General features: G+C 38.6%; 2 protein-coding genes across 7 annotated transcripts in view; one reads left to right on the forward strand and one right to left on the reverse strand.

The window, feature by feature from the left end:
* Positions 1 to 6,925: 6,925 nt before the first annotated feature.
* Positions 6,926 to 13,256, forward strand: adrm1 (ADRM1 26S proteasome ubiquitin receptor). Of its 3 annotated transcripts, none has more exon segments than NM_201013.3 (10): positions 6,926 to 7,072; positions 7,513 to 7,727; positions 7,806 to 7,922; positions 10,115 to 10,238; positions 11,504 to 11,584; positions 11,689 to 11,761; positions 11,851 to 12,110; positions 12,316 to 12,473; positions 12,701 to 12,803; positions 13,020 to 13,256. In NM_201013.3, coding segments are annotated over 9 exon segments (1,230 nt in total). In that variant the 5' UTR covers positions 6,926 to 7,072; positions 7,513 to 7,517; the 3' UTR covers positions 13,124 to 13,256.
* A 27-nt stretch (positions 13,257 to 13,283) lies between these two features.
* Positions 13,284 to 25,891, reverse strand: part of lama5 (laminin, alpha 5) — a 206,831-nt gene continuing 194,223 nt past the window's right edge. For all 4 annotated transcript variants that reach the window (XM_073938014.1, XM_073938013.1, XM_073938012.1 and 1 more), the window contains 5 exon segments: positions 21,898 to 22,045; positions 21,681 to 21,811; positions 19,099 to 19,192; positions 13,890 to 14,009; positions 13,284 to 13,803 (listed from right to left, as the gene is read on the reverse strand). In XM_073938014.1, coding sequence (XP_073794115.1) covers positions 13,658 to 13,803; positions 13,890 to 14,009; positions 19,099 to 19,192; positions 21,681 to 21,811; positions 21,898 to 22,045 — 639 coding nt within the window. In that variant the 3' untranslated portion in view covers positions 13,284 to 13,657.

Genomic DNA, 25,891 nt, shown 5'->3' on the forward strand with positions numbered 1-25,891 from the left:
TATGCGGCTTTGTGTCAGTTCATTGAGTAAGTGGAATGATTCTCTTCACTGTATCTCATATTTGTCTTTCAATGTACAAATCTCTGAATGTTCCAAGATGTTGCACATAGATCTCTAGCAATCGCAAGCACAAAGCTCCTCGTCTTGTGCAATGATTTATTTTTATAGTATTTAATTTTTCGTTGGTTAAAAGGTGTCTAAATGTATTTTTAATGTAAGGGGTAATACTCCATTTTTCAGCAATGCTTCAGAATTAAAGAGGGTGTCATTCTGGTCAGAACAAATCCTACTAATTGACATTTTAGTTTGAATATGTTGATTTCTTTTGGAATAAAAAAGACTGATAAAAATGCTCTCTGTTTTGTTCTTTTGAAAGCAGGTAATGTGTGGACGGCCTGTAACATGGTGCTTTTTACATTTTGTTAGGGTGAGTAGTAAAGGCATCTTGTCAGAAGTCAATCTTGTTTGGAGCTTGGAAAACAATATTCACACCTATTCATATAAACCACACTAGCATTCAGTGGAGCTGCAACCTACAGTTTAATTAACCAGGATGCAGTTTTGTCCTATTTTAAGGTCATTTATCAGGAGTAGAAGAGCAGTTTAGACATGATTCATGAGTTTTACATAATGTATATTCCAAAGCTGAGATACCCAAGCTAGAGCCTGTGCTGGGCCGGATTAACCAATGGGCCTTATGTGCATGCGGAGCCCCTGCGAGGTGGAAAAAAAAAAAGCCAATTTCGGAGTGTCTTTTTAGGCTAACTGTAAATAATGCACTTAGTTGGAATATGCTGTTCACAGTTAACGCCCATCAATGCCTGATTGACAGAGACCACCTTGGTAAAGAGTGAAGCCCATTACAGCGTGAGTGGCATACCTCGTAAAGTGTACAGCAACACCTTATGATGGGATTGATCATCAACCCGGTTCGAATCCACTATCTGAAGAACCCTGAAGAAGAGAGAGACCGGAGAGGAGAAGAGGTATAGGCTTTGTGTGTGTGATTTTTGGGTACTTTTAGGTTTATAATCAAGTTGATCTATGCTGTTTGCCTACTTTTCATCACGAGTAGAGTAGAGAAAATACAGCAGAAGGAGAGAGACAGTAAATCATTATTAAGTGTGTGTATTATGAAAGACTCAGATTCACAGAACTGGATTGGAGAGGCATTGTGTGTTATATGCTATGCCATTAATATGCTTTATACATTTGTAAAAGTTATACATTAAAAATACTCTTAAAAAATAAATATATATATTAGTACTATATTTTATATAGTACTGTTTCAGTGAACTTGAACAAGTATACTAAAAACATGAATTTTCGTTAGTTTTATTAGTATTTTTTTTCCAATGCTTTGAAAAATAAGTTAAATCTTTGTAGACTGCAAATATATATGTACTACTATATATCATTTATTTAAATATGTGGGCAACAAATTATATATTCATTTTATTTAAAAATTATTATATTATTCTTATTTTTTTAATTCAACTACACTGAAAAAAAAATGATTTAAAGATTATTCAATGGATTTACTAAATCTTTTTAAGTTAAATGGTTGTAAACAATTTATTTGGGCTAAATTTAAATTGAACAAAACTAAATGTAAGTTGTTTGTTTAAATTCAACACATTCAAATTGTTTGCAACAATTTTGCAGACATCATTTTTTTCAGTGTATAGGGGTGCGGCCGGGTAGGGGGCCTTACAAGACAATGTGCCCAGGGGGCCCTGAGTTCTTAATCCGGGCCTGGGCCTGTGGGCCAATGTTGGTAACCTTTGATTAGGCCCGCCATCCCATCTGAGAAAAGAATGATAGGGATATTTTAGAGATTGTCATTTCAAATCTAATGCAACCTTTTTGTTTGTTTGTTTTATTGTTAAAAGCTAAATGAAATAAAATGTTTCAATTAATGGTGTAAATTAATCAGATTGAATCTAAATGTACATATAGTCACCCAATAGATAGAGGACTAATTAAGGCAATGGTAGATTCAGCATTTGAACTCCACTGTGTTATAAATGTGATTGTTTTTATTGAGATAAGTTATCATTTAATATGTTATACTGCATTAGTTTATATGATTTAAAGTAATGTTTTCCAATAAATTAGGAAATTACCCATGGCAGGTTTAATGTAAAAATTTTTGTATGTTTACCTTGGGCTCATGGATTTCAATGATATTTGGTTTTTATCCCTTCATACAAAAAAGTTTGGGTACCCCTGTTCAAAAGCATTGTGCAAAACGCTTATAGCCATGTTGCCATCTACCTATTTTTATGCACATTTTGGAATATTACATAATTTTTTTTTAGAGGGGTGGTCCAGAGTGTATTTTTAAGGCTTGGTTGTGTTTATGGGGTGCAAACCAATGTGAGCTCATGCTTCATTTGTAGAAAATCACAATATTTTTCATATATCTTACATCAATAATATACAGCTGCTCAGCTAACATGAAAACAACTATCATATTTCCTAGCTCCTTTAAAAGCTCGCAAAGGCTCTGATTGGTCAGCTAACATAATGTGCTGTGAAAATATGAATTTGTAGCTAAACTGTTAACGATGCCAAACAGCATTTACTTTTGTTTACATCCTTGCTACACCATTAACATTAGAAACTGTGCATGTAATAGATCAATTTTAACAAATAAAAACACTGACAGGTTGTGGCTCACAATCCACAGCTTCTGCTATTATAGTTGGAGCTGCTCCTTTGAGGAGTTTTTAGCTGAATCCAGCACTGAACTGAGAGAGATTCTGGAAACTGTCCTTTGTCAAAGGCTAGCTATATATTTTTTATTATTCTCTGGAACATAATTAATATTGAATTGTAAGCTATTCTCTCTTTGTGTCATGTCATTTGGAATCCCAAATTTAGAAACAGAAGAAGCTCTGTGGAAATGGCAGCGTTTAAATGGCATTTTAGCTTTCTAAAATGTCTCCCTTTGCATTGAACTTTGTGCATATTACAATCAGAGATGTTGTTTATGTTCACACAGCTACATTACACGTCAACTAAAGTTTAAAATATAATATCGTAGTGGACCACCCCTTTAATGTAAATGCCAAGTTGCAAATATATTTTGAAAATGGGCATAAACTATAATAACAGTAGATTAAATTCTAGCATATGCATCAAAAATATGAACTTTTATTACAATATTACCTTGTGCCTCCAAAAGGCACTACTTCATTATGTTTCATCTTCTGAGGTGCAAGTCATTTTTTTAAAAGTAAAAAGGCCCACAGTGTCTTCTCATAATGCAGCAAATTCCATTTTTCCCCATGATATTTGGTATTTGGCTGCAGTTTATCAGGAAGGGGCAGGTTTGTTCTCTCCGACTCCTTGTATGGTAATGGTGCTTTATTTGCAAAGGTTTTTTGCAATATTCCAGTTTTGTGCATTTAATTAGCATATTTGGATGGCTACCGAGATGTTTGAAATAACTCTGATCAGCATTAGTTAACACTTTCAGCACTGTAAAAAACGCTGGGTTCCACTCAATCCCTTTATCTTTAAGTTAGCTTAATCAGTTTAAGTCAACTTAAAATTGTAAAAGAAAACCATCATGTTATCAAAAGTCATCACTAAAAAACAACTCAAGAACTGTTGTCTAAGCTCATTTTAAATGAAATTAGTTACAAATATTTTTGAATGAGATTTCTCGCAGTAATTTGTGTTAAGCTGGCACCCAGAGGTAAATAACTTTATTATCAGCAACACTTTAGTTTAAGGACCAATTCTCACTATTAACTAGTGACTAGGTCCACACAGAGTCTGTGCTTGGCGGAAATCTGCAGATATTTGCAGATTTTTAGTCTATCAACGAGTCTATTGTGTAAATGTGTTGAAATTTATATTTATTCAGTTTTAAAGTTAATTTCAGTAATAATATTGACTAATTTGACAATATTAATATGATTTATTTACAGTACAGTTTGTAAAGTAATTTGTGCTTTCTTTCAGTATAGATATAAGAGAGACTTGCTTTGTTTACCAAATAAGTGAATCTATTTGAATTTGCATTGTAAAATGAAATAAAAAGTTAAAAAGGTATTGTTTTTAGTTTCATATATTACGTTTTTAGTTATGATACTCCCAAAAATTATTCCACATGACAAAATTCTGTGCAGAAATGGCAAAAAATGTCTGCAGATTCTGTCTGACCCTACTTATTATCTATTATTACGATAATGGCTGTTAATTTGTTTTTATGAGTTGCATAATCATCATGATCTTATTCTACATCCCTAATCTTATCCACCCAACTATTACATTAATGGCTATTGATAATTAGCAAGTTATTGTAACTTTAAATAAAGTGTGACCTAATTATCTGATTAACCATATTTAATTAATAGCCAAACTTTACCTTTTTTTCTGACTTTTCAAGATGGTGAGCCATTCTAAAGTGACTATAACCTTTAGACAGTAAGTGACCAGATGAATACTAAAGGCATGAGTTTTTCAGCTGCATCAAAAGAATGTGGTTGCTCCAAAAATAATTTGTTTAGAAAATTGTATCTTTACAATGCCACCAACTTTTTCAGGTCTCCCTAAAAGGCTGGCCGTCTACAAAAGAGAACATGATAATGTGGAGAATGGTAAACAATTCAAAAGTGTTACTGGGTTTTATCGTCGGTTCAGCTCTGAACAGGGTTAAGATCTATTTCTATACACAGGGTCTTTACATTTAGGAGAATTCAGACTAAAAGCTCTGCAGTGACTAAACCTTTATCAGTAGAAAGAGTCAAAAGACTGATTTATCATTTGCAAAGGAGCATGTTGTGTGGATGGAGAAGTGCACCAAAGTTCGCTTCATTGAGGATAGCAAGCTTCATTTGTTTTGTTCTGATGGGGAGCATAATGTTCATCTTCAAACTGGTAAAGACTGAACCCACAGTGTATGCAGACCTCAGTGAAAAGCGAAGGTGGAGATTCATGATGTGAATGTTGTTTATGTGACAACAAAGTAAATGAAGATGCAACATTTGGCTTCTTTGCTGTGTGAACAATGAACTCCTTCACAAAACAAAACGGGTAAAAACACAAACAATGAAATGGCAGCTTAATTGTCAAATTAGGGAAGTCCTGAATACTCAGAAGGACAATGTAAATATGGTTTCCATCAGTGCAGCTTGTCAGCTGTTTGAGCTGCTGCTCTTTCTGACTGCAGAAGATGGTGTTGTAAAACAAGCATACTGTTCATTCATTCATTTTCTTGTCTGCTTAGTCCCTTTATTAATCCGGGGTCGCCACAGCGGAATGAACCGCCAACTTATCCAGCAAGTTTTTACGCAGCAGATGCCCTTCCAGCTGCAACCCATCTCTGTGAAACATCCACACACACTCATTCACACACACATACACTACAGACTATTTGGCCTACCCAATTCACCTGTACCGCATGTCTTTGGACTGTGGGGGAAACCGGAGCACCCGGAGGAAACCCACGCGAACGCAGGGAGAACATGCAAACTCCAAACAGAAACTGAGTCGAGGCTCGACCCAGCGACCTTCTTGCTTTGAGGTGAACGTGCTACCCACTGCGCCACTGCATTGCCTACAAGCATAATATAACCACAAATACAGGGCGTCCGTGGGGTCTTAAAAAGTATTAAAAGTCTTAATTGCTATTTTGCAAGGTATTCGATTTTATATCATTTTTGTTTATGCAATGTATGGGTGTATGCTAAAGTTTGAATTAAACTTAAAGCCTGAATTAAATCTGCAAATATCAGGATGCTGTGTAGTTTATGAAATCCTGCTAAATTTGACATCATGCTGCTTTGTTTACCGCAGTATTCAAGGCAAGACCATTATTTCTGCAGATCTGTAGGAGCCAACCTGCTGAATTTAGAAGATTTAATAGATTTGTATTCAGTATATGAATAATGTTTTAGTTTTGGATTAATTTCTTGCCTTAATATTTAATAAATAAGTTAAAATCTCGCCAGTGTTAAAAAGTAGTTATAAGATCTTAAAAGTATAGAAAAGTCTTAAAGGGTATTGAATTTCACTCTCAGATTCCTATATATATATATATATATATATATATATATATATATATATATATATATATATATATATATATATATATATATATATATATATATATACATACTCTGAAATGCAATTCTTTAAAGTTTTGAATGGTAAAAATTACATTATTCATGAAAAATTATCTATAAATGTATTAATATTATATATTAATGATGTTATAAATTAATCTCTTGTTAATTTAAATAGATTTCACTGTTTTGTGGGAAGTTTTTGTCATTTGAGACTAAAGTGTCAGGGTGAGATGATTGAATATAATATAATATTAATCTTATACACTTATTCATTCATTTTTCTTTGACTTAGTATCATTATTAAGCAGGAGTCGCTACAGCGGAATGAACCACCAACTTATCCAGTACATGTTTTACGCAGCGGATACCTTTCCAGCTGCAACCCATTACTGTCAAACACTGATATACTCTTGCATTTACACACATACACTACGGCCAATTTAGCTTATTATGCACCTATAGTGCATGTCTTTGGACTGTGGGCGGGGGAAACCGGAGGAAACCCACACCAACATGGGAAGAACATGCAAACTCCACACAGAAATGCCAACTGACCCAGCAGAGGCTCGAACCAGTGACCTTCTTGCCGTGAGGCGACTGTGCTAACCACTGAGCCACCGTGTCGCCATTCTTAAATATTATAACTTTTTTTTACTGCTATGTGGGGATCTTCAAGTCTTTGGCTAAGAAAGAATACAAGCGGCACACTCACAAAATAAAGTGTTTTCATGACGATTTACATGGTGAAGATCTGTAGAGAGAAAATAAGGATCTTCATCTGCACCCAATGACACAGCAGCTGCTGAATGACATGTTCCTCAGCCAATCAGATGTTGCCCTTTGTGGAACATGGCGAGCAGGAGACCGGAAGTCGCTTAGTTTCCACTTTTCACCAGTAAGTCTATCTGCAAATCTTCAGAGAACGAACCCTCAGGATCAAAAAACAAAACCTGCTGCTGAAATCAACGAAAGGCTAAACTCATCCAGCGGTATGAATTACTTTTAACTCGCTTTGTAAATATATGAATTATAGCGGCATGTTCTGTTCAAAGACGCACCAGAAACAAAACGCGCAGTCATGGTGGAGCTGGAGATATTGAAGCGGCTGCTAATGCTAACTAGTGTAGCGTTTCACAAGCCAGACAATAAAAAATTAGATAGGTTTTTAAACTTTAATATGAAACAATGTCAAATATACTATTATATTACATGTTAATTTAACATGCGTATATTTTCGCAAAAAGCAGGTCAATTGATGTTTCCTGAAGCTAACTAGAGTGCTAATAATTCTTGCTGACTGACTGTGTTGTTTCCAAAGATAAGCTCTAAGATTTTGAACAAAAGTATGTGTGTGTATATGGCTTCAGACGTTGTCTAAATGTGCTGTCATGTTGTAAACGTGTAACAGTTTGTGTTTTGTGCCCTTTAGTGAAGATGTCATCTGGAGCTCTGTTCCCCAGTCTGGTCTCTGGATCCCGCAGCTCATCCAGCAAGTATCTGGTTGAGTTCAGGGCTGGTAAAATGACCCTGAAGGGCAGCACTGTGACCCCAGACAAGCGCAAGGGCACCGTCTACATCCAGCAGACAGATGATTCACTCATTCATTTTTGCTGGAAGGACAGGACCTCTGGAAATGTGGAGGATGTGAGGCCTGTTTACAGTGAATGGTTGGTTGATAATGCTGAATATATCAGTACCTAAGTCTTGATTTTTGTGTTTTAGGATCTGATCATATTCCCGGATGACTGTGAGTTTAAACGGGTGAACCAGTGCACTACAGGACGTGTGTATGTACTGAAGTTCAAGGCTGGCTCTAAACGGCTGTTCTTTTGGATGCAGGTGAGTAAAATGTTGTGCGATGCTTGTTAACATGTTTCAGATGTGCTGAATACAATGCCATGCTTCCACCTGGAATTAAAAGGATGGTTCACGCAATTACGAGTGCTTCCAAACCTTTGTGAGTTTCTTTGTTCTGTTGAATACTAAAGAAGATATTTTGAAGAAAGCTGAAAACTTGTAACTGCTGACTGTTTCTGCTTGTAAATAATGAAAATGTATCACAATAACAGGTGTATATCTGCAAAAAAAAAATCTTTCTTAGTTTTTACTTTGTTTTTAATCTAATTACATAAAAATCCTTAAATCAAAGACGCAATTTCTAGACAATCAAAAAATGCATTCACCAGACACTTTATTATGTACACCTTACTAGTACCAGGTTGGACTCCCTTTTGCCTTCAGAACTGCCTTAATTCTTCATGGCATAGATTCAACAATGTACTGGAAATAATCGGCAGAGATTTTGGTCCATATTGACATGATAGCATAATGAAGTTGCTGCAGATTTGTCGGCTGCACATCTATGATGCGACTCTCCCATTCCACCACATGCCAAAGCCAAAGGTGCTCTATTGGACTGAGATCTGGTGACTGTGGAGGCCGTTTGAGTACAGTGAACTCATTGTGATGTTCAAGAAATCAATCTGAAAATGATTCACGCTTTATGACATGGAGTGTTATCCTGCTGGAAGTAGCCATCACAAGATGGGTACACTGTGGTCATAAAGGGATGGACATGGTCAGCAGCAATACTCGGGTTGGCTGTGGCATTGACACAATGCTCAATTGGTTCTAATGGGCCCAAAGTGTGTCACAAAAATATCCCCCACACTATTACAACACCAGCCTGGACCGTTGATACAAGACAGGATGGATTCATGCTTTTATGTTGCTGCCAAATTCTGACCCTACCATCCGAATGTTGCAGCAGAAATCAAAACTCATCATACCAGGCAACATTTTTCCAATCTGTTGTCCAGTTTGTGAATTGTTGCCTCAGTTTCCTGTTCTTAGCTAACAGGAGTGGCACCCGGTGTGGATTTCTGCTGCTGTAGCCCGTCCGCCTCAAGGTTGAACGTGTTGTGTGTTCACAGATGTTCAGAGTTCTGCATACCTCGGTTTTACCGAGAGGTTATTTCAGTTACTGTTGCCTTTCTATCAGCTCAAACCAGTCTGGCCATTCTCCTTTGACCGTTGGTATCAACAAGGCATTTGCACCGACAAACCAGTAAGACCCTCACTGGATATTTTCTCTTTTTCGGACCATTCTCTGTAAACCCTGAAAATGGTTATGCGTGAAAATCCTAGAAGATCCGCAGTTTCTGAAATACTCAGATTGTCCTGTCTGGCACCATCAACCATGCCATGTTCAAATTCACTTAAATCAGCTTTCTTCCCAATTCTGATGCTCTGTTTGAACTGCAGCAGATCGTCTTGACCATGGCTGCATCCGAAACTGCATACTTCCATACTATATAGTGCCCCATTATGCCCCGCGAGAGAGTTTATGAATGGGACTGAAGTGACGCAACCGACGCAGGTAGGTCATGTGACCATGACAGAATGGCGGATGTCGTACGTCCGAATTCCATTCATACTTTTCACATTAATACTGTATAGATCGTACTTTTCTAACGGCCGAGCAGTACGTTTAAATTTAAATGCAGTACCTACTTAGTAGTAGGCAGTTTCGGACACAGCCATTGTCTACATGCCTAAATGCATTGAGTTGCTGCAATGTGATTGGCTGATTAGAAATTGGCTTTAATGAGCAGTTGGACAGGTGTACCTAATAAAATAGCAGGTAAGTGTATGTTATTTTCAAAATTAATAAGTCATAATTGGTCATAAAAAATAAAGTTTTTTTTAAACAAGTACATTAAATCTGCCAGTGAATAATGAAAAATAACTATTTCAAACTAAAAACAAGATTATTTTACTTACCTTGTTGGCAGATTATTTTACTTGTTTCAAGGAACAACTTGCTTAATTTTGATTTATCATTTCTGAAACCAAGACATTTTTTGCTTGTCAGTAAAAAGCTTCTTGATTTAAGATTCTTTAGATATTTAAACTTGAAACAATGTAAAAACTAATTAAGTAAAACTTTTTTGCAGTGTAAAGAGTTCTGAGATCTAAATAGTTGTCATTTACATTTGTGCTTGACTCTCTCTCATCCGTCTCGTTTGAAGGAGCCCAAAACGGATAAAGATGATGAATACTGTCGCAAAGTTAACGAGTACCTAAATAACCCACCCATGCCCGGCGCTTTGGGCAGTGGAGGAGGTGGAGGACATGAGCTGTCTGCTCTCGGTGGTGAGTGATAGACGTGTCCCAATTTTATTGCTTCTGATATTATCAGATTCGTTGTTTGAGCTGTTTGGCAGCTGACATGATGGAATAGATCATTCACTTGAAAAAAACATGTCTAGATTAAGATTAATGGAATGCTGTCAGGATGACATTAATACACGAGGTATGAAAGCAAAAAATGAAACCAATTCCATAAAGAAAAAGCAGTATTAATCAATCAACAGTGCCATTATTCCAGAATATCAGCACTTGAGATTAATCACACATGTGATATTGAATTTATACAACAGTTCAACAAATAAGAAGTTAATATTGAATGTTACATTTTGGAAGTGAAATAGTCTTAGTTTGACAAATTCAAATCAAATGCTATCATACGTGCGTTTATGAATCAATCTGTTTTTGAATGAATCCTTTGAGAAAATGGTTCAGTGGTTTATTGATAAAGATGCTTGTTTTGTTTCTAAATGTATCAGCAGCTTTGGATGAATCATTTAAGTTAATGCTTCAGTGAATCAGTCATTCAAACAGTGCCTGCTGCCATATATTGCTGGATAGCATGTTAATTGTTTTCGACATTGTTTAAAAAACACTCATCAGTTATCATTAATAAGATTTTTCATCAGCATAGCAAGCCTTACACTGGTAGAGATGTATAAACTTGAACTGAGAAAGGAGAATTAGTCCAAGTTTCCCAATGGCAATCCATCTTTCATTATGTACAGAAAATTGTCCTCAAATTTGAGAATTATTTTAAGTGAAAGTTCAATTATATTATTATATAATATAAATATAAATTTTGGCTTCATCTTCTGAGGCGCAAGTCATTTATAAGAAAAAGGCCCACAGCGGCATCTACTGCAGCACATTCCACTTTTTCTTTTGGTTTGCTGTCAGTCATTGAATGGAAATGCTGCTTTAATCACAAATGTTTTAGGTTATATTTCAGTTTTGCACACATAATTTGCTTTATTGGGTTGATAAGTGTATGCATTTTGTAAGGTTTATTTATTATATTTATGTGTAATATTTCTATGTTTAAATTGTTGTCAATTATAGTTGTCATCAAGTTTTATTTGGAAGCGCAGAGATATGAATAAAGGACGACTTGTGTGTTCAATCATGTGAAAAGGTTAATACACAACTTTGAATAGTCAAGTGGTCAGCTTTAGAGAGAGTGTGTGCGTGCATGTTGGCACAAGCCCTTTGTCTACAAGAGTGCAAAGAGAGTCTTGCTTTTTTTAATTATAACTTTGTTCAAGGAGAAGGTGGCCTGCAAAGCCTTCTGGGTAACATGAGCCACAATCAACTCATGCAGCTGATCGGACCAACAGGACTGGGTGGACTTGGTAAGTGATTTATTGAATTTTTTTTTTAAAGAAAGGTTATTTATTCAAAATAATGATGTTCAGATATTTGCAGTCAGTAAAAGGTTTTTGTTTTCTCTCTCCAGGTGCTCTGGCTGGTCCAGGATTGGCCAGTCTGTTGGGCAGTGGAGGTCCAGCCACCAGCAGCTCAACCTCCAGGTGCGACTCGTGATTTCTCCATGCAGTAACCCATTTTCTTCATGCACTGATCTGTTCACTCATCTGATTGATTCATTTCTGATTCACAGCTCTCGTAGCCAATCAGCAGCAGCCACTCCGTCCTCTGGGTCTGCTGCCCGTCTTAGCTCCACCCAGGCTCCCACTACACCCGTAACCCCTGCTGCCACCTCCAGCGGATCGCCCACTGTCACCCCCACCACCCCTGCAGCCCAGACCCCCTCCCTGCCTGCGGGACCTGCATCCAGCACACAGCCCATCCAGCTGAGCGACCTCCAGAGCATCCTGGCCACCATGAACGTGCCTGCCATGCCCACTGAGGGATCCGGAGGTAAAAGACGGACGTCTTTCTTCATCTTCTTGTTCACAATACATGCATTAGTTCACCACCCTCTAATACCTACATTCTGCAGGCCTGTTCATGAAGCTACCGAGAAAAGCAGATTTGACTCTAGATTCACATTGTAAGAATGATTATACAGGATAAATGAAATCTCTGAAATTCCAACACATCTCTTCTGTTGTCCCCTGTGTAGTGGACTTGGCGAGTGTGCTGACCCCTGATGTGATGGCTCCTATTCTGGCCAACCCTGAGGTTCAGCAAAGGCTGCTGCCGTACCTGCCTTCAGGAGAGTCTCTGCCGCAGAGTGCAGAGGAGATCCAGAACACACTGACCTCACCACAGTTCCAGCAGGTTGGTCACTCTCTCTCATGCGCACACACAGGCGCAAAAAAGTTCCAAAAGTTGATTATCATCATAGGTGCCCTTTAAAAACAAGTGAAATGTCTACAGTGATGCTTTCATCATGAGTGCTGCTGGCCATGATAATCATATATTGTGACTCAGTGGAATCAGTGAAATTTCTGATTGAATTGTGTGTAAATGTTGGGCCTGATGTGAACATGTCTGTGTGTGTGCAGGCGATGAGTATGTTCAGCAGTGCTCTGGCTTCGGGTCAGCTCGGGCCGCTCATGAACCAGTTTGGTCTGCCTTCTGAAGCAGTGGACGCAGCTAATAAAGGAGGTCAGTGTGCATCAGGAAAAGCGTGTAGTTTGTTTAGTCTGTTACTGTTTCATGTAATGCTTGCTTCAAATCCACACAGTGTTTTTACGTGTTGTTAAAAGTCCCTGTCAGATGATGTAAACACTATTATGTGACTACTAAATACACAAAATAATTTATTTTCCTTTAATTTAAAATCTATCCACGAGCACTGATCCGTTTTGTCCTGATGTTTAGACGTGGAGGCATTTGCTAAAGCCATGGAGGGCAGTGACAGCAAAACAGACGACGGAGACTCCAAAGACAAGAAAGATGACGATGAGGACATGAGCTTGGATTAGAGACGCTCTCTGAACGCCATAGTCTCTCTGAAGTGTTCTAGTCTGGGATGTTTGCCTGTACTCATTCACTGACCCAAGTATGTGTTTTTGTATGTGCAAAAGTACGCTATTAAACCCCCGAGCTGTAACCGCAGTCTGCGCACGAGTCAAGTCCATCACATCAAACACAAAGGAGATCTTTATTGCCAATAAAAATACAGCTAATTGAGGGAAACGTGATAATAACATGACAAAAATAACATTTCACGAGTGACTTTTAAATACACCAAAGGCTTAGGAAAATGCCTGTTTTAATACAATTAAATATAAAGTCATTTAAGGGTGTTTGGTCATGATTACATCAGTGAATGATTTGAATCCAGTGCTCCATTTTTCATCTGGTCCCTGCAGTTGTGAACATGTTTATCAATGGTGTCGCAGTGCTTTTATTAAAACGACACACACAAAGTGAACATAAATATCTGATTAAATTAACCTCTATGCAAACCCACCACCTGATGATCGGATAGAGTCTGTGTTTGGCTTGACACTCTATTAGGCCGGGCAGCCCTGAGTGCCCACTGATCCAGACACTGACAGAGGTTTGGAGAGCATGACGGGCCTGTGGTTCAGTACGGCTTTCCTCACACACCCCTGGAAAGACTGGACGCTGGATGATAGACCAGGCACTGTAATGGTCTCTGCACACGACAGGATAAAACGCACGTTAAGCATTATACCTCATTCACTTTTAACTGCACTATATTGGCTGGTTGATTGATCATACCTGGCAGACCACCCAAATACACCGCCTCTTTGCCTCCGTTGGATCTGCTCTGTTTGGGAGCCACTCCGTGTTCACTGAACGAGTCCACGTGCAGCTGAATGACGTTGCTCTTCTTCACAACTAAAACACAAATATTTAATTTAAGTGTGAAAAACTGTAGACCCGACCTTAACCTTATTCAAGTCTTACATGTAGATACAGTTAAATTCTAAATTATTAGTCCTCCTGTTTTTGTTTTTCAATTGTTTCCCAATCAATGTTTAACAGATTCAGGAATTTTTCACAGTATTTCCTATAATATTTTTTTCATCTAGAGAAAGTCTTATTTGTTTTATTTTGGCTAAAATACTTTTTAAAAATATTAATAACTGCTTTCATTCTAAGGTTAATAAAATAAGCCCCCTTTAGCAATATATATATTTTTTCGATTGTTTAAAGAACAAACCATCATTATACAATGAGTTTATGATCAGAGCAGTGGTTCTCAAACTGTAGTACCTGTACCACTAGTGCTATGTGAGCTTCCTTCTAGTGGTACGTGGAGAAATCAAATGTCATATGTACATGCTACATATAGTTCAAAAATGATTTATCTATTAATATGATGACATATAGCCTATATTTATGAGGTCCAAGCAACATCTCCAAGTTTTGATGAATAAGCTACTACTGTATATGGATACTTGTTAAGAACAGTAGCCTACCATATTTAATGAACTTTTAAAAGCACATTTCAATTTAAACGTTAATGTTTTATTTTGTTTGTTTTTTTGTTTTGTTTTTTTCATATAAGCACAGTACAGTGTTAATGTTCAAACTATTTATAATGTTAAAAATGGCTTATAATAATAAAAATTCTTAATAATAGGAATTAATCTGCCTGTTTTTTGAACAGTGCAGTGCTGTAGCTTCTTAACTGAGCCTACCACACTACTGTATTTCAATACTGCTCATTATAGCGGTACTTGTACAGACAATTTGTTTCTGAGGTGGTACTTGCTGAAAAAAGTTTGAGATCCACTGACCTAGGCTACGTTCACACTGCAGGCAAATGTGGCCCGAATAAGATTTTTTTTCCCCCACATGTGACTCCGATGATGACAGTGTGAACAGCTTAAACCACATGGAATCTGATCTTTTCAGGTCAGACTTGTGCCACTTTCATATGTAGTCTTAGATCAGACACAGATCTGATGTTTTGCAATGTGAGCGCAGTGTGAATGGTTATGTCGGATTTCATGTGACTTTCACATAATCTTCCAGCGACATGCGTCATCATTCTGTGCTGCAAACATTAGCCCCTTTCACACATACAGACCTTTCCGGAAAATTACCGGCAATTTTCCAGAAAGGTCTGTATGTGTGAACAGGTCCTTTTTGAAAATACCGGTAAATTCGTTCTGGCTATTTTCTGGAAAGAGAAGTTGTAACATTACCGGCAATTTGCCGGAATGCTGCGCTGTGTGAACGCAGAAGGAATATTTCTGGAATAAGCGCGTGCACGTCTAGAACGTGCTGACGTAAGACTTCTGCTTTAGCCAATCACAACAGTCAGACGCATTTACGTCCGCGCAGTTTGTGAGAATAAAAGCCTTTGAATATTTTTCCAGACACAATTAGCTGCTAGAAGTTAGTCAGATCACGTTTATATGTTCTTCTTAATGCCAACTGTGCAAATAATCATCGATAAGATGCTTATGATAAGCCGTTGTTTGTTTACCTTCAAGCTTTGCGTGTGCCTGTGAAACAGCCTGTGAGCGCCTGCACACGCACATATTATGAACATCTCGACATGCGAATATGATCCTGTGAAAGTTGTTTACAATATTGATCATCCACAGAGTTTGTAATTTAGTCAAATGTTTACAAATACAAGCGCAGCCGTTTAAAGCTCATTTGTGGTGAATGATGTCAGAATTTACCGGTATTTTGGAATGGATGTGTGAATGCTCTTTTCCGGAAAATTTCCGTAACGTCCTCGCCTGTGTGAACAGCGCTTTTTTGAATATACCGGTAAAGTCGTTCCGGACATTTTCCAGATATTTACCGGTATCACTGTGTGAAAGGGGCTATTATCTTCTCCTCCTCAGAATGGCACACAGGGCGATTACTCTACCACAGAGAGTTGGTTGTTCATTATGAAAAAGATTTTGAAGGCAAAACTACTGTTTGTTGACTAATCTGGTTACAATTGAGGTACAGGTTGATCGCGAAGCCAAAGAGTGTCATGGGTGTTGCGGATAGGGGATCCGTGTGCAAAGTAGGGAGAACTTTCTCTCCAAGAGAAAAAAGGGCAGGTGCTCGAGCACCCAAACCTCCCTTCTACACGTGTCTGCTGTTTATAACGAAGTAAAATGAAATATTTCTGCAAACGGAGATCAACCAACTCCGCCTTCACAGCTCAGTCTGCCGCTGCTCATTAACCCTGGATGAGTTCACCGGTGGTCAGAGTGTCACGCACCACAATTGTCATACAATCACAAGAGACTTGTTTTAGGTTTCAAATGTCGAAATACACATTATTAATAGCTGAACAACCCTTTACAGTTGATAAAATACACCACGGTTGTCTGTGAAAAGAGTAATAATCATAAGCATGATCTGACAGCGTGCTTACCTCATACAGTATACGCATGGTGTGCAGAATTAGACATTTTGTCCTGTCCATATCTGTACTTTTGCACATGCGGGTCAGTTTAGAACCATGATCTGTTCACACTGCAAGTCTGATATTGGCCACATTTATAAGAGCAGTGTGAACAGCCATGCAAAAACATCTGATCTGAGAAAAAAAAAAATCAGATTTGAGCACTAAGCCTTGCAGTGTGAACGCAGAGGACTCTTAGGGTGCTTTCACACCTGTGAATCGATTCAGTTGTTCCAAAACAGGGAATAAAATTGTTACTTTGTTGCTCTTGGTGCAGTTCGCTTTCACACTGCAAAGTTTCTAAACGGACCAAAAGAGCTAAAACAAGTCACGTGTGAGTAAACTCCACACATTGGTCAGAGTGTCAGGGTTTATTTTGCTCAGCTGTCAGGGGGGTGGTGGTGTTTGACAAGGTGCGCGCGATGTGTCTGAAGAGCGAGGAGAGATGTGGTTGGGAGGGGTGAGAAGGGTGTGTGATGTATTTGAGGACCGGGAGGGAGACGCGCGATTACCGGCAGATAATCACTCATTTGCGGGCATCCGGGAGACTCCCGAAACTTCCCGCCCTACTCATAATTCTCTCTTCATATAGCCGTATGCCCATTACAAATCCATAAAACACTGTGATATAACTGTGCTCGGATCATATCGCTTTCTCATTACAATCGATCCGCTCCAGAGTTTGTTTCAATCGAGCTGAGACCACCTCATTCAAGCGATCTAGGAGCGATTGATTTGGAGCGGATCCTAGCACGATTGCTGGTTTCACATATGCCAAACAAACCGCTCTAACGAGACAGGTTACGAAACAAAAGTTTAGGTGTGAAAGCACCCTTAAGCCTACCCAAACCACATGTGCACATTGGCCAGAGCATCATAATGTTATTAAAGGGAAAGTTCACCCAAAAATGAAAGTGCTGTCATTATTCACTTATCCTCCGTTTTCTTTTCTTGAACACAAAGGAAGATATTTTGTTTTAAATGATTTCCAAAGTCTTTTTGTTCATTTTGACACGTAAAGCCATTGATATGAGGCCATTGAATGTGAGGAAATGGCATTAAAATCAGCAAATACCACACCCCCACTAACATCACAATACTTCTTAAACACCATCATTATCTCCTGATGAGTTTGCGCCTAAATGTTGTCACTGATCAAAATAGTACTGATATATCACAAAAAAAGTACTGATATATCAGTACTTTATTTTTACATGAGCATTAAAAGTGAAATCAAGTCTAGTTAGTTTACTCAACTAAAACAAGTACTTGATCTTTTACTGGGTTCTGTTCTTCGTACCTCGCTTAAATGATCTAAGATGATTTGGCAGATCCTGGATCTGTTAATCTTGATAACTGATCTCTCGCTAATTTGGTTCTTCAAACAAGTTCATGAATCTGATTAAAATGTCTGGATAAAGTGATCTGAGATCGTTACATGTGTTGTGAAGGACAGATCTATCGATCCTCGAAATCATGATCAGCTATGCAGCGATTGGCTGACGACACAGCAGCGTAATGACATCATCTGATTAATATTCAATTATCCATGTGAGCAAAATTATCCGTCAAATTAGCAGTAAACGGCTTGTTAAATATGACACGCAATAATCTTCTACATTTGTTATGAGCGGCAGGCTTTACACTTTCATGTTTCAACAGTATTCCTCATTAATTTCAATGCATATCGAGATTCTAAGATTTTAAGATTTTCTTTATTATAGTAGACTTTTTTAATCGGTGTAAAGAATAACTGGATGTTTGCAAAAGCATTTTGATATTGGTAAAGGTGTCTGCAACTTTTATGAAGCATCAAATCATCGTCATATTAACTGTCAAAACATGTTTATGACTGCATAAATGTATTGTTGCTTTTAAAAAAAAATCACATACTGTGCATGTCTATTATCATACACAAATTGTACTAAAGCGATCTAAAAATTACATATCAAAGTTTTCTCTTTGCACCACCAGGTGGCAGTCTTTGTACATTCATTTCGGGGGTGCAGATTGCATAGGTTTTATTAATAAATAACTTTATTTATTTTATTAATAACTATAACTTTATATAGGTTTAAAAGATTTAGTATTTTCCCAAGTGTATATAACTACTACTGTAAGAAAATATCAGAATTCGGTACATACTTTCTGTATTATCTTTGCTTGTACTGAGCCGATCTAATCCTGTTTATATGAATTGAACCTGCTTCCGACCAGGTTTGAACTAGCAGAACTGTTGCTATGACAACAACTCTCAGATCAGTTTAGAAGAACGAAACGATCCTGGATCATGTCAAATTGTCAATAACCAAATCCAGCTAACTGAGTAATCCACGTACGAAGAACGGACCCCTAGTATAATTATTTATTACCGTATCTATCTTTACATCTGCTCAAACCATTGCTCTGTGCTTTTCCCACCAACTGAGAAATACCTTGTATATCTATTGTTATTGTCTAAAATGCCCAAATAAAATAGGTACAAAATACTTTAATGGAGAAAAACAACAAAAGGTACACAAGCACGTTCCAGATTCAGAAATGAAGGTGGTCTCGACTTACTTGCAATAGTGTGCCATCCTCCATCACAGAGCGACTCTTTAGGTGTGAGACTGACTGAAAACTCTCCACTACCACTGTTCATCAGCACAGTGACCTACACACAGAACACACAAAGTGTCAAAGACACCCAATTAACCTGAATAAAGCATTAGAAAACATCACAGTAAGTCTCGCTTAAAGAGGTAGTTCACCCAAAAATAAACATTTACTCACCATCGTTTTTTGATTCTGTTGAACACTAAAGAAAATATTTAGAAAAAATGTTGGACATCTATAACCGTTAACTTCCATAGCAGAAAAAAAGTACTATTGGAGTCAGTGATTACAGATTTCCAACATTTTTCAAAGTATCTTCTTTTGTGTTTAACAAAAAGAAACTCAGCTCAACAAAACATTTTTAGATGAACTATCTTTTTAAAGGCCTTGTGAAGTGGTTTGACAAAATTGCAACTGAAATATGAAGAAAGGGTGAGAGATACAGTCTCCTCTTCTTTTGAAAAACAGCCAATTTCATTTGGTCTACATCACAACGCTGCCATTCAACACTGAGGCCCCATTTACACGAATGCGTTTTCGTTTTAAAACGCATAAGTTTTGCTACGGTTACGCCATCCGTCCACACTACGCCGGAGTTTTCGAGCGCCAAGAACGGAGCGTTTTGGAAACGCTAAAGAGGCCGTTTTCATTGTAAAACGCTGCTGCTCCGTCTCAGTGTGGATGGGGGAAAACGGAGACATCTGAAAACGGAGACATCTGAAAACGGGGGGGAGGCGGGGCTGTAGACATTCACCTCTCTGATTGGGGCTTTTCCACAATATTAAGTAGCCTACTTGTCCTCTCTTTGTAAGTTCAGACTTAGCAAGTTTGATATGGAAAACAGACTACCGAGGATACGAACGAGCAGTACACGAACAGTGTACTCTATATCCTCGTTCACATCACCCTGGCTACGTTGTTTCACTTTCTCACAATAAAATTAAAACATGATTTAAGAAACTGCCTATTTTCATTTTTGATATTAGCAACTTAACAGACAGCAGAAATGTTAAGGCGTTGTGCTGCGTATATGACCATCATCTTCACTGTGTGCATATTTATAACAAGACGGAGCCTATAACATTACTGCGTCCTTTCATTTTCAGTGAAAATACGAAATATACCCTCTCTTTTGCTGAATGTCAGTTTTAATAATCGATAATGGCCATTATAAAAGTATGACGTACAGTAAGTTTAGACTTTATAGGAAATAAAGGCAAGCGATCAGTCAATATACAGAATGTATGTGGTTACGTTACATTAGATATTAACCTGAGCTTTGCGTTCAGCCAAAACAAGTTACCTAAGAACAAGTAATAGATTCAAAAGACCAAAGTCGAGAATATGTTGTTAGATGAAGACAACAAGATGAATGAAATATCATGTTTAACAAATATAATGAGATTAGATCCAGCGGGAGATTGCTTGACTTGATGAGCAGTTCGACGAGCACAGCTCTCATCTGGGTAATGTGGGTAGATATGCTGCAGCGCATGCCAGGGAGTGTGCGTGCGTGTGTGTGGTCAAGTAATGTGCATTTCAGTCATTTTGGTGTGGACGGAGAGCTGTTCAGAAACGCTGGGTGAAACGCTAGTATGGACTTGGATCGTTTTCATTCTAAAATGCCCTTTTAAAACTAAAACGCACTAATGTAAACGGTACTTGAGTCTGACTCACAGTTTCTTCAGCTTTCTTTGTAATTCAAATGCTTCTGATATGTTCTGTGCTGACTAGCACATATTTTTATCCTGTCAGTAGCACTATATAGTACTTTTCACCAAATACAAGTGGACTAAGAGCTTTGATATATTTCCTTTGTTTATATATGCCACAGGTGTCAAACTCAGTTCCAAAAGGGCCGCAGCTCTACACAGTTTAGTTCCAACCCTAATTAAACACACCTGATCAAACTAATTGAGTCCTTCAGGCTTGTTTGAAACCTACAGGTAAGTGTGTTGGAGCAGGGTTGGAACTAAACTGTGCAGGGCTTCGGCCCTTTTGGAACTGAGTTTGACACCCCTGATATATGCCATGTATTTCCCCCTCTGGGCTTGCCATAGAGAGGTACTGCACATGTTTCCCTTATAAGGAACCCTCACTGTGAATGCTCTTTGACATGAATAATGGCAAATTACAGCATAAGCAATAGCTTCTTGAAGGGGCAGGACGTATCGAACACTAGAGAACATTTGATTGGACAGAAGATGTTATGAGAAATGGAAGTATGAGGTGACGTCAAATAATTTCCTGACTCATTTTGCTGGAATTGTTTAGATGTTTAAATCTTCTAAATGCAAATATGGTCACAGTTTTAGAGCGCACTGGATTATAGACGAACCTAAGACTAACATAATCACTCATACACCCCAAAAAATGCACATTTTTATTTTAAGGGGACCTTTTAGTGTGTGTGTGTGTGTGTTTGTGTGTGTGTGTGTGTGTGTGTGTCTGTGTGTGTCTGTGTGTGTCTGTGTGTGTCTGTGTGTGTCTGTGTGTCTGTGTGTGTGTGTGTCTGTGTGTGTCTGTGTGTTGTGTGTGGTTGTCACCTGGCCCTGTTCCAGATACACACTCAGCTGGTGTGTTTTCTTGGCTCCAGTGTGCAGCAGAAGCCCTGAGCCTGAATCCAGACGGACCTCCAATTGGATCTCCAGGTCCTGTCCTAAAACCAGCGACTCGTCTAAAGAGCAGAGACACAGTGAACAAAGAGTTTGTGTATCAGAAAGTTCCTGCTGAGAGTATGATAATAGGATTAAAATGGCTGACCGATGGTCATGAATCCTCCACGACTGGAGAAGTGAGCGCCGGGCTGCAAAGGCTGCTGGTAACAGGGCGTCACTCCTACACTGACAGACGGGCTCTGAAGAGACACCTCGTTCAGTTTCAGGTCCCGAACACAGCCCACGAATCCAGCCTGACAGACAGACAAGTCAACAATTCAACATTTGTGTTGAATTTGTTTCTCAACCACGTTCCTGGGGCTCTGCACATATTCCATGTCTCTTAAACCAAACACACCAGATTCAGATCATCAGCTCATTAGCAGACACTGAAACACCTGTAATGGGTGTGACAGACAAATGAGACATCCAAAACATGCAGTGCTGGTGGTCCTCCAGGAACGTGGTTGAGAAACACTGCCATACATTTCACTTAAATCACAGAAGAACGCAAAACAGTTTTTAAAAGAAAAAAACTATCACTGATGCCTCATGCGTGCAACTGTTAATGCATGCCTGCTGGTCTTCTAATTGATACAGCAGTTCCGCCATTGTTGTTAAATGTGTTTTTTTTTCTTCTACTTCTGTTCACGTGGTACTGTGTTGTCATCGTTTACAAAAAGAGGCTCCTACATGATAAGCAAGTAGAGTTAATTCTACTCTATACCAACAATGCTAATGTTGAGTGGAAAAAAAGGCTAAAACGATGTTGAACTTTTGTGCATTGGTGTACTTTTTTGACATGGCATGGTAGTAGGTAGCAATTTACTTGAAAGGGCTGTTATGCTGTTTTGTTAATGCCAAGTTGTCATAACAAACAATGTCATCTTTGCATTTAAAATGTCAATTTAGCACATCACACTTAAAGCTTCACGAAACCATCGAGTACAATTTTTGAGATGTTAACAGATTTGTGTGTGTTGAGCATCAGTTAAGACAGGGGTCACCAATCCTGGTCCTGGAGGGCCGGTGTCCCTGCAGGGTTTAGCTCCATCTTGCCTCAACACACCAGCCTGGATGTTTCAAGTATACCTAGTAAGACCTTGATTAGCTTGTTCAGGTGTTGTTGATTAGGGTTGGAGCTAAAATCTGCAGGACACCGGCCCTCTGGGAACAAGTTTAGTGATCCCTGAATTAAGACAATGTTAGCATCTGACAGCTTTAATTGTGGGGAAAACTGGATAATTTGGAGCTTTTGTCAGCTTATTTCAGCTTCCGGGTTTAAAATGATATTTGAGCCAAGATCAAAATCGGCGACATGGCGCAAAACTGCAAGTGCAAGGATGACGCGTGGGTTTCTCATTATTATTCATAGCTGAGTTTTCTTATCCTATGAGAAGAGCCGGCTTCTTAATTATTCATGACTGCACATGATTTCCGAAGGCAAGACACTGCCAGTGCCAAGCTGTGAGACACAGACCCACGGCACACAGTATTTAGCTGTTCATGAAGGGTCGTATGTGTTTGTTGCATGATCCACGTGATTTGTTGCATGTTTTTCCCCGTGATGCTGTCAGGTTCAATACAGCAAAGCTGTTTGTGTGCAGCAGGCATTTTTGTCGGGAGAGCAGTACGAGAATTGGAGAATGGCGAATCTTGTCTTTTATCAGGACTTCACATTTAGATACATCGCCGTGCTGCTGTGTTTGCATAAATCCTCCAGATTACCAGCAGGGCTAATGGTTAAAATAGACAGGGCAAGTCTGCATTCAAAACGATGATTCAGACCGATGATTGAGGGAAAAGTCCTCATTTATAGTTTATATGAACCCGGTTATCTTTATTATGATATAAATTGTGGTTATCTGCATATGAAATTACAAATAACAAATGTAGCAGGGCATTAAATCACTGTTTATTTCTTTGCATTTTAACTTTGTATACTATAAAATCATGCATCTCCTCACGGTTTGTGTCTCATTTTCACTCAGCCGACTGACAATAGTTGTTCGCTCCCCTATTTCTCTCATGCTAGGCACGCCCCCTCCTGCCCTTTGCTCGTGGAGCTCCACGCTCATTATCATGCATCTTTTGAAAAAATTCTGAGGTAGACCTGAACCAAAAGTGGGGGGTGTCATGACCGTTTAATGACTTGTTATACGCATACATAAAAGCTCATTCCCATTCATGACGTGTCATGTCAGGATTATAAAGGTTTAATGTCTTATGAACACCCAGTGGAGTAAAGTGTTACCCTATTAGTATTTCCCTAAACCCAAGGTAAAAAAAATGCCATGGAGCAAACAAAAGCCATATAGATAAGCTCAAGGGGAAAACTAGCATCTGTTTTTACAGGCACAGTTAGCTCACAATTGACTAATATCACACCCAACTGGATAAAATTGTTCATCGAGTAAAAATATGGTGGCCAGTGTTTCACATTCACTGAAAATAGCAATAAAAATAGTTTAAATGCATTAAAAAGGGGTATTGTAATCCCATATTCATGCATGCTAATAAGAGTGCTCATTAAATCAAACTCATATAAATGATATGAGTAAATAATATCAATCAAATCATATTTATAAAAGGTATTTGCATTTTCTTATTAAAATAATGACTATACAGTAACGAAATATATAAAAGTAAAACAGTATACTGTTCATACTTCATTCATTTTCTTCTCGGCTTAGTCCCTTTATTAATCCTGGGTTGCCACAGTGGAATGAACCACCAACTTATCCAGCAAGTTTTTACGCAGGGAAACCGGAACACCCGGAGGAAATCCACACGAAGGCAGGGAGAACATGCAAACTCCACACAGAAACACCAACTGAGCCAGGGTTCAAACCAGCGACCCAGCGACCTTCTTGCTGTGAGGCTACAGCACTACCTACTGCGCCACTGCCTCGGCTGTTTATACTTATACTACTTAAATAAAACACAAACAAGGTGGAGAGACGGTTCAAATTAATTTAGCTGTTTCAAATAAATAGAAACGAGCAGTAATAAAAACACTATTTTTAAATTCAATGTTGGGTGATATGGTGGCTCAGTGGTTAGCACTGTCGCCTCACAGCAAGAAGGTCGCTGGTTCGAGACCTGGCTGGGTCAGTTGGTGTTTCTGTGCATGTTCTCTCTGTTTGTGGGTTTCCTCCGGATGCTCCGGTTTCCCCCACAGTCCAAAGACATGCACAGTAGGTGAATTGACTAAGCTAAACTGGTTGTAGTGTATGAGAGTGTATAGATGTTTCCCAGTACTGTGTTGCAACTGGAAGGGACATCTGCTGTGTAAAACATATGCTGGATAAGTTGGCGGTTCACTCCACTGTGGTGACCCCAGATTAATAAAGGGACTAATGCCGAGTTCAGACTGTATGATTTTCAAAGTAATCGTGTCACAGATGTTTTCACACAGCATGACTATCTGGGCTAGCGTTTTGTCGCTGCTTTGTTTACACTGCAAGATGGATCAGCGACGAGGGCTTTCACATTGCACGACTTTACAATAGGAAGAATCGCTGACAACTTCGTCCAAACTACGTCGAACACAGCCAAAAACACATAGTATATCTTTTATTATTAATTACATAATGAGAAAGAAGCCTTTAATGGGGTAGAAAATGTACATATGTGCTCACCTGGGTTTGAAGGGATTTAGCTATTTCTCATCATCTTCTATATAAAACTTTCTGTATGAAGCGTCAAACAGATATGTGTGCTCCAGTCAAACCTCCACTAGTTTTTCAAAATAAACCGAAAATGAGCGCTTTTAACTTCTCCCTTAACCTTCCGCTGGCCAGCCGACACACAAACACACACGCAAGTGAAAGCTGCTCTCTCACTGACTGTAGGCGATCTCTGATGTTATTTTCAGTCAAAACTCATTTTACACGGCATGGTTTAAATCGACGACAGCTCCGGATATTTAGCACGCCAAAAATCTCACAGGCATTGTCGACTCATCTGCGATTCTCTCAGATCGCGCATTTGGTATTTCACACTGTGTGATTGTCACTCACGTGCACGAGCACCAATTTGCTTGTGATTTCAGGCATTTGTCTGTGATTTCTCAAAACCTGTCGGCGAGCCAAAATCGG

The sequence above is a fragment of the Danio rerio genome, chromosome 23 (genome assembly GCF_049306965.1).
Source record: "Danio rerio strain Tuebingen ecotype United States chromosome 23, GRCz12tu, whole genome shotgun sequence".
In the NCBI taxonomy this organism is placed as follows: Eukaryota; Metazoa; Chordata; class Actinopteri; order Cypriniformes; family Danionidae; genus Danio; species Danio rerio.